Source organism: Dipteris shenzhenensis, chromosome 7 (genome assembly GCF_047967505.1).
Source record: "Dipteris shenzhenensis isolate YYH24624 ecotype China chromosome 7, Dip_SZ_1.0, whole genome shotgun sequence".
Taxonomy (NCBI): Eukaryota; Viridiplantae; Streptophyta; class Polypodiopsida; order Gleicheniales; family Dipteridaceae; genus Dipteris; species Dipteris shenzhenensis.
In genome coordinates, this window is record NC_141602.1 from 11,320,766 (window position 1) to 11,338,731 (window position 17,966).

Here is a 17,966-nt window from a genome sequence, read left to right on the forward strand (position 1 = left end):
TAGAATAGCAAGCTAGAGCAGGGGTTACATTTGCACAAGAGGATCTTCTTGTTACCAAAAAGAAACTTAGGAAATAGGAGCAGGACATATTAAATGACTCCAAGGTGTATTTCAAAGATTGGTGGGTAGGGAAAATAGACAGACCTTCCAAAGAGACCTTCAAATTGATCAGAAGAAAGAGAGTCTATGAGGATGTACCACTTTTAAGAAAGGAAGATGGCACTTTTGTTTCATCTAAAGAAGAGAATATCCAACTTATTCAAAAGCATTTCCAGATACTCTTATCCTCAATAGTCACTCCAGATGAGGACACTCAAAGGGCTAGACAACTTTGCCAATTTTTATTTTTATTTTTTTCAAAGAAACTTTGCCAAATTATAAGGGAGAAGGCTGTTGAAAAATATGATTTACCCTTTCTTGAGAAGCCCTTTACCATTGAAGAGATGAAGGAGGCAGTCACGATTATGGCAGATGGCAAGACACTAGGAGAGGATGGTCTTCCCATTGAGTTTTACAAGACTTTCTAGGATCCCTACCCACTATTACTGTGGCAAGAAAGTTTTATGAAGGGTGCTCTCCCCTCTCATGTCAATGGGGGAAAATTAATCTTATACCAAAAGAGGGCCCCAAAGATGAGCTAAAACATTGGAGGCCCCTAACAATGCTAAATTGTAGTTATAAGATCTTTGCAAAGGATTTAGCCCTTAGAATTCAAAGTAAGATAAAAATATGGATACTTCCTGGAAAGAAAGGTTTCATCAAAGGGCACCATCTCCTTAAAGCCATTATAAATATCTTAGAAAGATGTGAGTTTGCTAAGGGGACTAAGCAAGATATATGCTTCCTTAAGGTTGACTTTGATAAGGCATATGATAGGCTAGAATGGGACTTTTAAATACAATCCTTGCAAGACATGGGGCTTGGTCCATCTTTTGTATGAAGTGTTAAACTCCTATTCACCAATGCTTCAGCTAAGGTAAATGTCAATGGGGATATGAGTGAACCTTTTTTCTTGAAAAGATCAATTAGACAAGGCTATCCTTTAGCCCCTCTTCTCTTTGCTATAGCAGCTGATGCCCTTGGTTGGATTTTGAGAAGTCAAACTCAGGAAGGTAGCCTCTAGGGGAATGAGATCATGAATGGTAAACAGTTAGTGTGTCAGCAATTTGTAGATGATGCCACACTTATCCCAATGAGTAATGAGCAGAATTTCAAACATTTTATGGATTGTCTTGACACTTTTTGCAAAGCCTCAAGTTCCATGATTAATCACTCAAAAACAGGCTATGACACTTTAAGTGGCAAGCTTGTTTTATTTTTTGCAAACGACCACTCTTTTTGTAAGATGTTAGTTTTTCCAGGGACAACACAGCTCTACTCGCTAAAATCTGATGATGTACAAAGGTCACTCAAAGATAATATAATATCTCCTTTTTTTCGCCCCCCCCCCCCCCCAAAAAAAAAATTCAATGGTTTGAACAATATCTAGTAGGTCTATACTAGGAGGACAATCATCCAAGACATTCAATAACCTTTTCATGCCTCTGTAAGATTAAAACCTATTGTTAACAATAGTGATGTAACAACTCATAGCTTTATTTATATAGGGATATAGTAAAGAAAGGAAACATATATATCAAGCTCCTTATGTGTTCCATAGAGGGAGTTCATATGAAATACGTGTTTTTGTTGAAGATCAATATAGACTAGGCTCCAATGGTTGCTGCAAACAAAGATAGATACAACAATCAACGTTACAATAACAAATGATAGAAGATATGAAGTAAAATGTCTTATTTACTTAGAGTGATAAGGTAAGAGGATGACAGTGATCACGGTGAAGTCATAGTGTTTAAACCACTTGACAAGATCATTTATTCAAATATTTGGATTTCTTAGTAAGGGAGAGATGCAGGGGTTAAGTACATGAATCTCAATTTGATGGTACTCCTTTAACCCTACTTTGTACATGCCGGTAAAATACTGTTATCAGTGTTGCATTGAATAAGAAACACAGTCCATATCATCACTTGATCAAGAACTTAACCCATATTTATCACTTAAGCAAGAATATCACTTACTTGAGAATAGATGTGTCAACGTTTGCTTGGGTGTAGCTAATCGCAGAACTATTTTTGGGACCACGACGCGACGCGCTAGATAAGATTTTGAATTTGGGCAGGCCCGCCCTCTCGTCGAAAATTTTCTAGACATCATGATACCACATTAGCGTAATAATGAGACGCCGCAAAGCTTGACACACGACAACTCCCCTGCTTCGTGTTGTTTAGTCGTCACTAGCCTCACTACATCGTGCATCTCTACACTGCTCTGCATAGTGCAATCTCTCGCCTTACCACCTGTCATCGCGTAGACGTTTGTTGTATATTTGCCACCTTTCACTAGTGGACAACGCATCCATGCAGATCATGAAAATTTAAGGTGCCCACCGCGCTAGTTCTTGGCATGATAATGAGATGCAATCTATCATTTTAAACACCACAGATCTCGACACATGGCAGCTCTACCTTGCTTCACACAATGCAGTCTCTTGCTTGACTACATCGTGTAGCTCTGCCCTACTTCATGCAGGGCAGTCTTTAACCACCTTTCATCGCTCAGCCTTTTGTCACAGCTTTGCCACCTGTCACTGGGAAACGTGTGTGCCCATGGAGATCATGAAAATTCAAGGTTTGCTTGGAGCGACCACCGTGCTGGTTCTTTGAGTTATGGAGTTACCTATTTTTACTTATAACAAAAGCAGATCTATAACAACCACCACACTAGCAAATAGAAGGAGATCTATGACATTCATCACACTAGTTCTTGGAGTTATATATTAGTGCACCAAGGAAAATGCAATTGTCGATATGGCCCTTGAGGGGTCCCCTTTAGGGGCAAGGGCATATCGACTTGCCATATCTATCTAGTGGCATCGTGGATGTTGTATAATGCATGTCGATATGGACGTTGTCCCTAGAGGGAACCCCTCAAGGGCCATATTATCAATTGCATTTTCTGAAAGTTCTATTGTATTTTTCTAGATATATCTCCATGCAACCACTGCGGTGGGTTGTTAGAGCTATTTTAGTGCTAAACCAAGGAAAATTTTAGTGCTATTTTGGTCCTAAACCAAGGAAAATTATAGTCCTACTTTATTGGTATTTTAGTCCTTATTGCAATAAATCCTAAATTAGGGTGAAAGTATTCCAAGCCACCATGGTGATTGGAGGCCCACTGGTGCCATCCAGATAATCAACTACAATTCATCGAGTAAAAATTGAGCAAAAGAGATTACATCTACACCCAATAATAGGTTTTATAAAAATTAACAACAATTTATACTGAGAGACTCGTGGAGCAAAAATTAAACAAAAGATCTTACATTTATAAAAACTCAACAACAATTGCTGAGAGCCTTACTGGCCAAAAGATTACATCCAACGAGCCAAAAGATCGCTGAGAGCCTTAGAGGCCAAGAGATCACATCCAGCCATTGCTGAGTGGTTATGAGCCTCGTTGAGCAAGAGTATATTTGCACAACTCAATATTTCCAATTGCTAATGGCAAGAGGATATCGGTACAACTCAGTATTGCCACCAGCCTGGCTTGTTACATTTGAAGTTTTTGGGGATCCGATTGAGGAAACAATGGAGATGTCGAAGATTGTGCACGCTGCACAAATGCTGGACTCAGAATACGCCCCCCCCAACAAGACAAGAGTACTATGCCGTGAAAATCCTAAGTCCTCCGTCAGCATCTCCAGGGAATCTATAGAGCACAGCCATATAGAGGTCAGAGGTGTGCATGCCATTCAAGGTGGTGACATTCATATCTGGAGGGAATTGATTGAGGGAACGAAGAGATTTCACAAGAGCGATCATTTCAAGTCCTAACGAGTGCAACAAAATGACTTTATACGAGAAGGCAGACAAGATTAGGATTCATAGAAGGGTGATAGTAGTAATAGGCATGGTGAAAAGAGTGGGTGAGCAGTGAAGCAGATGAGCAGGGGAGCAGATGAGTGGATGAGAGCTGGAGAAGGGAGCATGGAGAGAATTAGAGTAGGGGCGAAAGGGAGCTAGAGGAGGGTGCATGGAGAAAAGTAGCAGAGTAGGTGCAGATGAGAGCAAAGTAGCCACATGCCAAATGCCATGGATCTTATATATTACAAAGCTCGAGCCACCGTGGTGACTGGAGGCCCAGTGTGCCATCCAAATATATGAGACATTTCAAACCATTACTTGAATTAATCAAAATCCAAGGAGGGTGCCATCCAAATAATCATGAGCCATTTTTAAGCTAAGTAGCCAAATGCTAAATGCTACGGACCTTATATTAATCAGACTTCGAGCCACCGGGGATCATCTTCTTCTTCTCCCTTTTCACTTGGAGGCCCGGTGTGCCATCCAAATAATCATGATCCATTTTAAACCACCACCTTAATTAATCAAAATCTAAGGAGGGTGCCATCCAAATTTAATCATGAGCCATTTTAATCGCCGGCCATCGCGGTGGCTGGTAATTAATTGCCAGCCCAGTGGAATCTTATGCGCCACCCCCGATGCCACCTCGCCATCGACCGTAGTGGCAATTAATTAGGACATGGTTGGTAATCATGAAGCAGGCACCACTATCCATACTATATGTTCTCAAATGAAATTGGAGTTTCTTCTCTCAATGCAGTCAAATATGGATAGACCAGTATCACCATTGCTACTATTATTGAAACTAAACTTTGAAATTAACAAAACATAACCACTTCTCAAGAAACAATTGGGACTTTAAGAGAACAAAGATTTCTCTTTGCAACGTGAGATATGTCAATCTTTTGTTGGTTTGGTTTGTGGTATAGATGGTGATTTGATACCACCATCTCTAGTGTGTATTTGTTTCCACACTCAATATTGAGAAAACAAATCACTAGTGTACCTGCTCTTGATTGATCTTGGCTATAATGTGCCATGAACTTTAGTGATTTGAAAATTCCATTTTTTGTAGCATTTTATAAAGCTTTTGATACAAGGTGTGTAAAGATTTTTTTAAAAGGCACCTTGACAAATGGTGTGCGTAGATGGCGCACACTTACACTATATACACCATGGGTGCTTTTGGAACAATTCCTCACGTGCTTTTTCTCACTTGCTTTTTGGTAATCCTCACACAATACTTAAAGAAATGGGTGTTTTATCATTATGTCACCCTTGTGCAAGGCAATTACACACAACCTAAGCTACATTGACTAAGTACCCAATGCCTATCCTCAACCATTCAAAGCAATTCTACACTCATGCACAACTCTCGATGACTCAACACTATCACACTTAGCCTACTAAACAATGGGAACAATTGGAGTCATGGAAATGGGACCCTTCTACAATGAACTTCTCCTTCTTATATACTCCTATCTCTTGATGCTTGTGTTTAGACTATCATGTGGTAGCCAAAAGGAAGCATCAGGTTTTTGACAGTCCCAATCCCCATCCCATAGCCATGCTTCACTTCTCCAAGACCCAAAAGTCCCAAGCAGGAGATGCTTTAGAGGGTCTTCATAAGGCTTTATATTCAAGGTATTACAAATTGTCACTTTGTATATGGGACTATTATCCCCAATTCGCGAGATGACCTAGAGGGTCTTAATAAGGCTTTCAACCTTAGGCCACTTTCCATATTAACATTAGTCCATGAGTCAACCAAGGGTGAAGGTCATCAACTCTAACACCCCTTAATGATCCCTGAATAGGGTATATTCTAGTCAACTAATGTGGGGACCATATAGAGGCACCATTAGCTACAACTAGTCTATCTAGAGCCGCCTCCTATGCCTAATCTAGTAAAGCTAGGCTCCTCATTGTATAGGGTTGTAATCACTCATCAAACGGATATGCAAATCCTTAATTATACTCGATGAGACAATAGTCACATATACAAAGCGGAAAACTGTAATCCCTTTTGGGGGCTCTAAGAATTGAAGCATGGCTATGGGACGAGGATTGGAACCTAGGCATGAAATGATTTGCTTGGTTGCCACATGTTAGTCTAAAACAGGCAAACTGTGGTCTGGCGATTTTTGGTTGCGGACGCGTGTAGCTACTTGGGCTGTCCTGTGGCGGTACGTGGTTGATGTTGACTAGACTGTTCCTGTGCGGTACGTGTTTGACATGTTGACTAGACTATTCCCCTTGATGCTCTAATAAATGGGATCCCCTGGAGCCTACGGGTGTGAAGACAAACTTTTTTAAGCCTTGACTGTTGTCGATCAAGAAACGTCCAGGTCTCCTACTCACTGCCATCTTCCCCTTTGTCTGTAACTCAATCTTCTTTTCAGGTACACTCTCCCACCATAGAACCACACCACTCGAGAAGGCTAACCCAAGGTATACTCAGGTAAGGGACGTTTGCCTACTCAGTCCTCTCACGAAACTAAACGAGGCCATGAGGCCTAAGGGTCTCTACTCAATCAAAGAAGACTCCTTAGCGTAAGCGACTGAGGCTCGATGGTCTACAACAGAGCAATAACCAAAGTCGCCCAAATGGGCAAGGGGCCTGGAATACCTAATCTGCTGAGTGCGGAAGCATGGAACGCTGACTGTGATGTGAGAGAGAGAGAGAGAGAGAGAGAGAGATGACTCTGGACATCATGTTTATGCTCATTGCTCCTATTGTGGCACTGAGTCCCACTAAAGGGCTATGCTGAGGTTGTGAAGCTATCCATTGGTGAGGCTATGGATGGTGGATAAGTTACTGCTGAGGATGCTCCTGCTAGAGCTGTTGCTGTTGCTGAAGATACTACTGCTGGAGGTGCTGCTGTTGATGCTGCTGGATGTGGAGCCACACCATTGGAGGGCAACTGCTGCTAGAGGGAAACCTGGAGAAACTATTTCTACAATAGAAGATGCAAGAATTAGAGGACTGGTGGGTAATTATAGGAATATGGCTGCTGACTGGACGACCTTGATTAAATGGTCAATGCTGGCAGGTCAGTCAAAAGGCAACGCGGACTAAAATGTTAAACTTGCAACTGTATGGCTGGAGCTGTCCTGCTGATGGGTCTGCAGGGATGCAGAATTGCCACGTAGGCAGCCACGCCATGGACTGCAGATGCCATGACACGAACCGCCAAGGATGGGAGCTTCTTCTAAGAGCTGGTGTGCTTGAAGCTCACAGAAAGCCACAACAATCAAGTCCCAAGTCGCTGCCACACTCCAATACCCTGCCAAACTAGCAGGTCTTCAAGGTTCGAAGAGGAACCGTTGCTCTTTGCCAAAGTGGTGCTATCAAGAGCTCAAGGAGATTGCAAGTGTCGTGCTTTCATTGGAGATGAGTGAATACAAGAAGAAAAAGGAAAGAATACACCAGGAGAGAAGAGAATCCAAAGCTTTACTTACCCACGCATAAAAGGGTACACCAATTCTGTCAGCACCCTCCTCCCTTGTCCGCCTCCCGAGTTAGGTGCCATGAAGAACGAAAGGGCCGTATGGCCATGAGCACGTACTGACAACACCACCTAGGCACCTCATGGAGAGCACCACATAAACACAGTCACCAACTGGATACATCCATGTTGACATGCAGCCGCCGAATCCTCCGTGTGAACTCAGGTCCTACCTCTGACCAATCCGTGCCGCACAGTCGTTCAAAGCAGCCAAGTGTCAATGCCATCATCACCGCAAACCACGAGACCCTTATATGCTGCACCGACCAATCCATTCCGCCTGACATGCCATATCCATAGATCCACTGGGCCTGCCACATGTCCATGCCAGTGCTGCTTTGCTCACGATTCTGCCGGGGCTGCCATGTCATCCGCAGGGCTGCTACCTATAATCCGAGGAGCAGTGCCAGGCTGCCGCGAGTCGTCCAGTGGCTGCCAGGATGCCATGTCATCCTGTGCCTGCCGGCTGAGACAAGGAGAGCTCCAGTCTGTCGGGGCCTCAAGATGACCAAACGGGAAGGCCGCCCAATCCATCAGGATCTCAACCCAACATGCATGACCAAAGGGGAGACCAGCCTATACGTTTTTTTTTCAAAGAAATACGTTAGGAACCCCACCCAACCAAACCACCTATGAGAGAGCCAAACAAGCTCGTACCAAACCTTGGCTGTCTCTGAGGTCGCATCCCCAGGTTGACGCATTGGAGACCAAGTGGGCCTGAATTGACCTGCATGGGGGTCAACCAGTGAATCCTTCGCCAGCCCTTGCGAACGAGATGCTCATTACAACCTAAACAAAGCGCACACCACCCCAAACACACACACAACACACAAATTACTATGCCACGCCATCATCCCAAGGTGATTACCATTGGACACTTTAATGTGTGAATCGATCTAGGGAGATTAGTGTCTCTGAGAATCTGAACCTGGGGATATTTTGTGTCATCCTATGAATCCAAATGAGGACTCTCAAGTTTTCAACTTTTCTAAGTTTTATGATAATAATGATGTGCCTCAGTCCTGAAATTTGAAGGCCTGCCCTAACCTTCATATTGAAGGACAAAATCTAACAGTGGCCTTCAAAAGTAAGGAAATAGGGGTAAATATATATATTTATATGCAAAAATTTGAAACCTTGTTCAATTGTTGGCCTTCATTTGCAACATGAATTTTTTCATTGGCCTTCCCTAGAATGTCTGAAGGGCTTTGAAGCCCGTTGTAGGCTTCAAATTTCAGGGCTGATGTGCCTTTCTCTGCCATTCTTTTAAACTGCTTTCCATTTTATTTAATTGCAAATGCTCCAAAGCTAGCATTTAAATGCTAACTAATTTGTTGCTTAAAATAAGATGCTACAAGAATGCTTGCTCAAAGGATTAATATCGCACAAACTTGGTGCAGAGATCATCGCCCCATAGATAGCCCTTACCCTTCCATGCTAACCAGATGCAAAGAGAAATACTCAGAAGCCAATTCAAAACCCAGAGACCAATGAAGGCAGTTCAACTCCTGAGGAGCTTGACAGCCCGGAACTCTGGGTTTGTGACACACTCTTGTTTTAAGAGACAATTAGGGGACCCAGAAATCTTGACACCAGTCAGCAGCTCCTCCAGAACCGATGCATAGCCCTTCAGAAAGAAAACAAATATATTATCTCCGAGACATAACTAGTTAATAGGTGACTTATGCCAAACACGTTGTTCGTTATATTCACAACGAACTTGACTGCAGGTACATGCTGACAGAAACCTATCTATTACATTGCACATGATCTTCATGACAGTCTCTTGAGGAGTAAACATCAAACTAACAGTTTGCCAAAACAACTGCCAAAACAACCACGAGACAGGAAAAAATGGACACGAAATTTGCAGCTATTTGTCAAGAAGATTAGTCGATCATAAGATGGTTATTAGCAGAAACAAACAGAGCACTCCAAAAGGCTCTTCGTCACATTAACTAAAATAAAATATGATCTAGATACATATCCTGAAAGATAGAGAATGGCTTTGAGGCAGTCTCTCACTTGTGCTGAACATGTTCAGAAAGAACAGTAATTATTAAAACTTTGGCCAACATAATAATTCATGCATAAACTGAAGACTCGAATCAAAACAAAGGCATTGCGAGGGAATCTTCGTGTAAAATAATGTAAAATATTTATCAGATGTTGCTTGAATGAATACAATGATTATAGTAGACCCTTCAAATACGATAAGATCTCCAGATCCTCTCTCGATTGGAACACACCCATTCTTGTTCTATGGAGAGGAGACTACAGGCCATAGTAAAGAAGGGACCTGAAACCCACTCCATTGAAAATGGCCATTGTTGTCTCAACAAGCATAGCCCAAGGCACCACCACTGGATTTGATGTCCCAAACCACTCTGGATGAAGATCAATGGGGGATAAATGTGAGCACTATCACGAAATCACAACTTTCCAATTGCTTACCCTCTTCTTTTATTTGCTTCAAATACATATTTGATCAAAGAATCCTTGATTGGAAGCAATCCAGGAAACTCTTTCTTCAGCTTAGAGGCATCCAGTTCATTATTGCTCCGAGGGGCAACAATAACCTTAGACTGCTCTTCAAGAGTGAAGTTGACCCACTTGAAGTTTGGATCAACATAATCTCTGTACATCTCCAAAATCTCATTATGACTGACCACACCTGGATTGGTAAAATTCCAGATGCCCGTCAAGTTCCGCTTCGCCATCTCAATGGCAATAGGAAGCAGCTCATCCAAAACAGACATACTGTTTGGAATGTTGACAACCTTCTGGTACTTCGTTATTTTTGTTATAAAATTACGAGGGTTTGTCAGATCTGAGGATATTGGCATCCTAATACGCAGGGTGCACACATTGTCATAGTTCTTCAAAAGCTCTTCCACCTGTCATGCCAAAAGCAGGAAGGAGTTATGTACTAAACCAAAAAAAGTAGCTACACAAAAGTAAGAGCGTGATGGCTTTCACCATCATCCAAACAACAACGTTTCAGGTCTCACCATTGCCTTGGTTTTGGAGTAGAAAGAGCCTGTGAAGTTGGGCTTGTCCTCCTCCAAGAAACCGATCCCGCTGCCCAGCGTATGCCCCTCATCGTATTCAAAAATGCATCCTGTTGCCATGTTTACAAGCAAGATGCCATGCTGCAGACAAATATCTGCCAAGGTAAGGGTCCCTGCCACGTTAGCTCGGATAGTCTCCGTCTTGTGGCTTTCACACCAATCAACATTGGGACGTCCTGTAACACCAGCAGCATTGAAGACATGCGTTGGCTTCACAGACTCAATGTCTGCTTCTAATTGTGCCCGGTTCTCTAGTCGACCAGATCCATACTGATAGTCTATGCCTTGCTCCTGGCAGATCTTCCCTAGAAGACCCCCAATCCACCCAGTTCGGCCATATATAAGGAAATTGTAAGCTGGTTTATGAGAAGCTGCTTTGGTGGCAACCACATTTCGATCCGAAAATGACTGGTCGACAGTACTATTGGGTAGATCCTTAAGATTCATGTGCTCTGGAACTTTCTCCACTCCACCCATGGCAAGCAGGCGTGGATGGGGAACTAAGGCACCGGAGACGTCTCCCCACCAATCAGGGTTGCTAGTATACCACTCCATTGTCTTTCGCAAACCTTCTTCCCATGTGGTGCGTTCACTCCATCCCAGATCCTTCAGCTTTTTGTCATCTAAAAAGTAACGTTGATCATTGAATGGTCTATTGTCCACAAACTGGATGGCTTTCTGTGCATCTAGCTTGAAAAGCTTGCATATGTCTTTAGCAACATCTAGCACTCTCCGCTCCTTCTTCGTGCCAATGTTGTAAACATGACCTACTTCTCCCTTGTGCAAAATCACCTCAAATGCTTCAGCTACGTCCTCACAATAGAGGTAGCTCCGAACATTAGAACCATCACCGTGAATAGGGAGCGGCTTGCCTTGCATTGCGAGGAGAATGAACTTTGGAATCAGCTTCTCAGGAAACTGATTTGGCCCGTAAACATTGTTTCCCCTAGTAGTGATGAACGGTAAGCCGTAAGATCTGCCATAGGCCATCACAAGCATCTCCGCCCCAGCTTTGGTAGCAGAATATGGATTGGTGGGGAGAAGCTGCGACGCCTCGTGATTGCCAACGATGGCATCAGCCTCGGTTTCTCCATATACTTCATCAGTGCTAACATGAATGAAACGCCTGATGTTGCCAGTCATCTTGCAAGCCTCCAGGAGGACGTGGGTACCATATATGTTGTTCTTGGTGAATTCGAAGCTGTTCCCAAAGGAGTTGTCCACGTGAGTCTGAGCCGCAAAGTGCATGATCGTGTCAATGCCCTCGGTGATGAGCAAGTAATTGACCAGATCGGCACTGCCAATATCGCCCCGAACAAACTTCAAGTTCGTTGCTGACTTGGAGGGATAGAGATTCTTAAGATTGGAGCAGTAATCGAGCTTATCAAGCACAACAATCTTACAGTTGGGGTAATTCCGAACGAGGCGATTGGCAACATGGGAGGCAATGAACCCAGCGGCGCCTGTGATGAGGATGTTCTTGGGTGTGTAAGTGGAAGAAGCCATTGTTAGGCAGCAAGGTGAGAGCTCAGATGGGTGAAAAGCTACAAAGGAAGGAAATGCAGGGGAAGGCAGAATGTGGGCAAGAAAGGGGAAAGGAGAGATTTTTAAGGTTGAAGGGAAAAGCAGAGAACAAGGGTGAACGAGGGGCAGGAAAGCGTGAATGGAGAGGTAGTTAATGAAGAGCGAGGGAAGCCCAAGAGAGAAGATCTCAAGAACTGTGTTGAAGAAGCAACAAAGGAAGGAAATGGAGAACAGAAACCTAGAGGGAAAGGAGCTAAAAAGAGATTGCTATGAAGAGATCAAGAGGGAGCTCAAGAGAGAAGCTGTCAAGAACTGAAAGGAGTGTGGAGAAGGCATGGGGCAGAGAGCCTCTATGAAATGGTACTATTGCTAGTAGTGATTGGGACAATATTTGAGTCTTAACCTTATATAAGTATACATAGGTATTAGGGAGGCAAAGAAAACGTGCACAGTAAACGCTACTAATTGGGCCCTATCCTAACGGGGCCCTATTGGAGACGTGGCGCAGTTTAGTTTCAGTCATTTTAAGCCCACTTCAATGAAGGCTTTTAAATGTTGGAGTGTCCTGTGGCTCCTGTCAATTTGGGTGTCTTTTGGCAATTGATTGGCTTGAGGTTTCTCGCCAAAAACCAACCAAACGTGTCTCACGTGGACGTAGCACACACGTTACTCATCTTGTGTCCTCCATTGACCTCTCCTTTATTAGCATTGCCTAGTACCATGAGTGCTACAGTGGAGTGTGAATAAAATGTCAGCATCCCCCCTTTTTTCTCCACGCAAAGACCCAATAAAGAGGCATGAAAAAGGGAAAATATGCTTAGGTGTCAAGCTCTTACTAAAAGTTAAGGTAGTCTACATGTGGCATAGTAGTGGCTTGTAGTAAGTTCAATTTTTTTTCTCATTTTTTTGGGAAAATTTATATCCTCTCTCTATTGCGATTCATACGATGCCCTTACATTTTGGAAAATAATAAAAAATCCATAAGCGCAAACCCTTACAAGGTGAACGACGTTCAAGTAGCCTACCTTGAATCGGATGTGTAGGAGGAAAAACGAGTGAACGATGTTCAAGTGGCCTGCCTGAATCGAATGCGCAGGAAGGAAAAGAGAGTGGAGAGAGAGAGAGAGAGAGAGAGAGAGAGAGAGAGAGGGGGGGGAGGGAGGGGGTTGCCTTGAAATAGAAAGAGAGAGAAAGAGGGAGGAATACATGGAGATCACATGCCCTCAATCAATCATAAAAAACAAAACCAAGCACATGGACCAATAAACACTTCAAGAATAAAAGCAAAAACAAATTCTAAATTTTGCAAGTTAACAAATTAAATACTTTTGACTAAAATTCCATAAATTTCATAAATATCAAATGTCATCCATTTTGAGACATTTCTTAAACGAAAATGACACTTTGAATTGAAAAGATGGTGAATTATCATGCAAAAAGAAGGTGCTCCTCAATAAGCAACAAAACTATTGTATCCACTCCCCACACCTCTCTCTCTCTCTCTCTCTCTCTCTCTCTCTCTCTCTCTCTCTCTCCTTACCTCCCTACATTGCAATCATACTCTCTCTCTCTCTCTCTCTCTCTCTCCCCTTAACCTCCCTACATTGCAATCATACTGTCAACTAACTAACCTCTATTACGTGATGACTTGTTACATAGTCCTTATGTAGGTTGCCAATAGTCTAAGAATATCCTCCATGATCTAGGCATTCCCCTCTCTCTCTCTCTCTCTCTCTCTCTCTCTCTCTCTCTCTCCCTCCTTAACCTCCCTACATTGCAATCACACTGTCAACTAACTAACCTCTATTACGTGATGACTTGCTACATAGTCCTTATGTAGGTTGCCAATAGTCTAAGAGTAACATCCATGATCTAGGCATGCACACTTCCACCTTTAACCATGTCATAGTTTGAGATGCAATTTTTTTAAGATGTGAAAGGAGCAGTAAAATTTAATAACCAAACAACTTAATGCATTAATATGAACTTGACTAAAATTCCATCATTTCATAAACGTCACATTGCACTCATTTTGAAATGCTTTCTTACACAACACTATACTTTGATGTGTTAAAAAGAAAAGTCACCTCATACCTAGCAAAACTATGATACCCACACATTCATGCATATCATGCAAAAAGAAAAGCCACCTCAACCAACAAAAATATGGTACCCACATTCATGCGTATTGACATGCAAAAAGAAAAGCCACCTTGTAACCAATGTGAGGAGAAAATGAGGCAAGGGACAAATCATATTTGGCCTTGTCAATGAAGCCAAAGCACAAAGACATATTCAGCTTTCTCTACAAAGCCAAGGGTTTTTTAAAAAGGCAGAGGTCCACTGGATCTAAATGATTAGTAACATTGGTAACAATCTAGATGATAAAGTAACCCCTCTAATAACCTAGATGACACATCAAAGCATTGATTGGGATTGACTTACCTCTACTGGAAATCTGGAGGAGTCTCCACAAGGTCCCACTAACGTGTTAAGAATAGTGTTACTTGCACTATTCTATAGAGGACTATAAGGGCATACGAACATTACCTAACCCTAGCCCTGAAGGTATACCTAACCGTAACACTACGGTGTAAATATGTACATATTCATCATCATGTTCATAATACAAGTTTCTTATCTTGTGCTCTCCTCTCTTCCCCACTTTCTCAGGATGATATCAGATCCTATGACTCCTTGTGTTTGCATCTTTTGCTAAATTTCTTAGCATATAGAAAGATGTGGAATACATGCAAAATCATGGTTTAGAGAGAGAAATAGTAGGCTTAGTAAGATAAAGATGCTTGAAAAAAGGATGAGAATGCTCTAACCTCCACTTATATCTAATGGAGCATCCCTTTTACATCTAGACCTTGGATTCTAAAGCTAGTTGTATTTTGAGGGCAGAGGGAGAAAACTAGTCCTTAATACATGTTTTACCTCAAGATAGAAAATGATACATGTCTTATAAAGAGAGAGAAAATCATTAATACATGTTTCACATAGACAGGGGAACTCAAGAACATGTATAACTATCTCTTAATGGAATGAAGCTCCAACTCTCTAGGGATTGTTTAATTTATGTCTCGTATTCGTGTGATTGATCTCCTTGTTTCTATGTTCCCTTGCACTAGTGGGGTATCGGCGCATTGCTGCTGACGGAGGCAAAAGAAAAATCTCATGAATTCATTTATGACAAATGCATTGATCTATCACCATCTTGCCAAGCTCATCTCGAGAAAGAAGGCCCAAATTGTGAGGAAACACAATGGAAGCTGTAGCCAAAGCTACAATTGTCTTAGCCCAGTGCTCTAGCCTTGATCACACATAGCTTCTCTATGCATTAGCGAAAGTTGATCTTTGGGACAATAACAATTAGAGTTTTGGGTTGAGATCTCCAATCTCCATAGCTTCTCGAGAAGGCTATTTTCTTCTATTAGCTATTCGTAAGACACATACAGCTTCTGTAAATAGGAACTCAAATGCTAGGTCCCATTGCTCCTTCTTAGACTTACTCCAGACAGCCATGCATGTCTCATCTCTAAGGGTTTCATGACTTGAACCACCTTGGATCAACCGTATACCATTGGATTGCATTGGCGGTGTATCCTCTTGGTTTTTTGGTGAACAATCTTTTAGAATTGTCAGCTCTACTTCCTGGTTTAGCTATAAATCGTCAAATACATTATAATTCTCTATTCTTACAGATATGTTCCTAGACTCGTGATGTCCTTCTTCCCTTCATAACACTCATTGACTACATCACATTTGGAGATCAACATGCCATCCATCTTTCCCAAGTACCCCCAAAGATGCTTTTGGTCTCTCTGTTGGAATTTCTAATACTTCCATAATTCATGACTCGATTGGGTCTTCAGTACATAGCCGCTAAAGCCTTAGCTCCTTCATGGCTGCCTCTAGCTACTATTTGCCACTTTGTCTCATCATGCACTCCGTCTCTATCACAAATCTCAATGTCAACAAAATATGAAGAGGGGAGAGGAGAAGAGTGGAGATGAGGAGAGAGAGCACAGCTAGAGAGCACACCACAAATGACTAACTGTACACTAGATTTAGTTGAAAATGTAGAATATATACAAACCCATTTAGGGTTAGGGTTAGGGCATCTAACCCTTTCCTTTATAGCACTCTATTGGGTTAGTGCTATGCATATATGATCACATGATGTTGAGCATCTAATCCTTTCCTTTATAGCACTCTATTGGGTTAGTGCTATGCACATATGATCACACGATGGTGCTATGCACATATGATCACATGATGTTGAGCATGATCTCTCCACACCTTCCCTCAAGATCAACATCATGAAGTAGGCCTTCCCTCAAGATGATGATTTTGGGGAATCGAATAAGGATTGAGCATTACATTCCATCACACCCCTTTAATGGGAATTTCCTTCCTCTGCATCAAACTGAGAGCTAATTTGGTGTTTCTCGAAAAGCTCTTTATCGAGTGGTTTGGTAAAGATGTCTGCAACATTTTCTTTGCTATCACAATGATGCAGTGTGATGTCACCAAGTAACACTCTTTCTCTAATGAAGTGCTCTTTGACATCAATGTGCTTTGTCCTAGAGTGATATACTGGATTTTTGGCCAATGCTTGAGCCGATTGATTATCACCGTATATTGTTGTTGGCTTTGACTCATCAAAGTAATATGTTTCTGACAATAGTCTTCTGAGCCATATAGCCTCACATGCACCTGTAGTGAGGGATCTATATTCTGCTTCAGTCAAAGACAAAGAAACACTTGGCTGTTTGTTTGACAACCATGATGTAGCACCTTGACCAAGGAAAAATGCATATCCTTGTCTGGATCTCCTAGTCTCATGATCTCTGACATAGTCATTGTCAAATTATCCATGCAACCATGGATGAATTCTTCTGTATTCTATCCCAAACTGTCTTGTACCTTTGATGTATCTCAAGACTCTTTTGGCTAAATTCTAGTGAGACTATTTTGGATTTGCCATAAACTGTGCTAGTGAACTTATTGCATTACAAATATCGCCGTGTAATAGTCAGATATATAGGAGATCCAATGAGCTACCTGTAGTACCTGTCATTGACTGTAGGCTTTTTTGAATCTTTTGTAAGTTTCAAACTCTGTTCCAGGGGAGTGGGTGCAATCTTGCAATCTACCCTATGAAACTTCTTCAGGAGACTGTCAACATACTTGAGCTGACTCATAAAGGTGCTATCTGAATCTCTCCAGAACTCAATTCCAAGACAATAGTGCATAAGTCCAAGATCTTTCATGTTGAACTCTGCAGATAAGTCTTGTTTTAGCTTTTTGATGAAGTTATCCTTGCGGTCACAATCAGATCATCTATGTACAAAAGTGCAATAGTAATGTCTTCCCCTTGAACTTTGTAGTAGAGAGTATGATTTGCATTGGACTTCATGTATCCCAGATTAGCAAAATACATGTCAATTCTACTGTACCAACTTCTGGGTGCTTGCTTTAAGCTATAGAGACTCTTTTTGAGATGGAAAACCTTATTCTCTTTTCGTGGTTTAACATAACCTGGTAGTTGTTGCATGTAGACTTCCTCATCTAGATAACCATTGAGAAATGCATTCTTGACATCAAGCTCGTACACATTCCATCTACTGAGTGTGGCTAGTGATATCAAGAACCATATGGAATCCATCTTTGCTATTGGAGCATAAACTTGTCTCATCATAGTCTTGACCATATTACTATGCAAATCCTTTTGCAACTAGTCTGGCTTTGTATCTTTGAATACTTCCATCTGGATTGTACTTCACTTTGTATACCCATTTGTTTGCTATGGCCTTCTTTCTTGGTGGAAGGTCGCTAATGCCCAAGTATTATTCTTGTACAAAGCATCCATTTCTCCTTTCATAGCAATTTGCCATTCTGGCTTGTCAACTGCATCTTCGAAGTACACT

The 17,966-nt window shown here is 41.9% G+C and overlaps 1 protein-coding gene across 1 annotated transcript; it reads right to left on the minus strand.

Annotated features, from left to right (window-relative positions):
- Positions 1-9,569: 9,569 nt before the first annotated feature.
- On the minus strand, positions 9,570-12,389 carry LOC147899949 (trifunctional UDP-glucose 4,6-dehydratase/UDP-4-keto-6-deoxy-D-glucose 3,5-epimerase/UDP-4-keto-L-rhamnose-reductase RHM1-like). Its single transcript, XM_087376901.1, has 2 exons — positions 10,447-12,389; positions 9,570-10,332 (listed from the first exon to the last, which is right to left on the minus strand). Exons 1-2 carry the CDS (start codon positions 12,010-12,012, stop codon positions 9,886-9,888), a joined length of 2,013 nt encoding a protein of 670 aa, XP_087233027.1. The 5' UTR covers positions 12,013-12,389; the 3' UTR covers positions 9,570-9,885.
- Between the last annotated feature and the right edge of the window lie 5,577 nt (positions 12,390-17,966).

Excerpts from the sequence above, each read along its gene's own strand:
- LOC147899949 (XM_087376901.1), bottom strand. The coding sequence starts at position 12,012 with ATGGCTTCTTCCACTTACACACCCAAGAACATCCTCATCACAGGCGCC. Across the intron at positions 10,333-10,446 it reads ACTCCAAAACCAAGGCAATG|GTGGAAGAGCTTTTGAAGAA; the intron begins GTGAGACCTGAA and ends TTGGCATGACAG.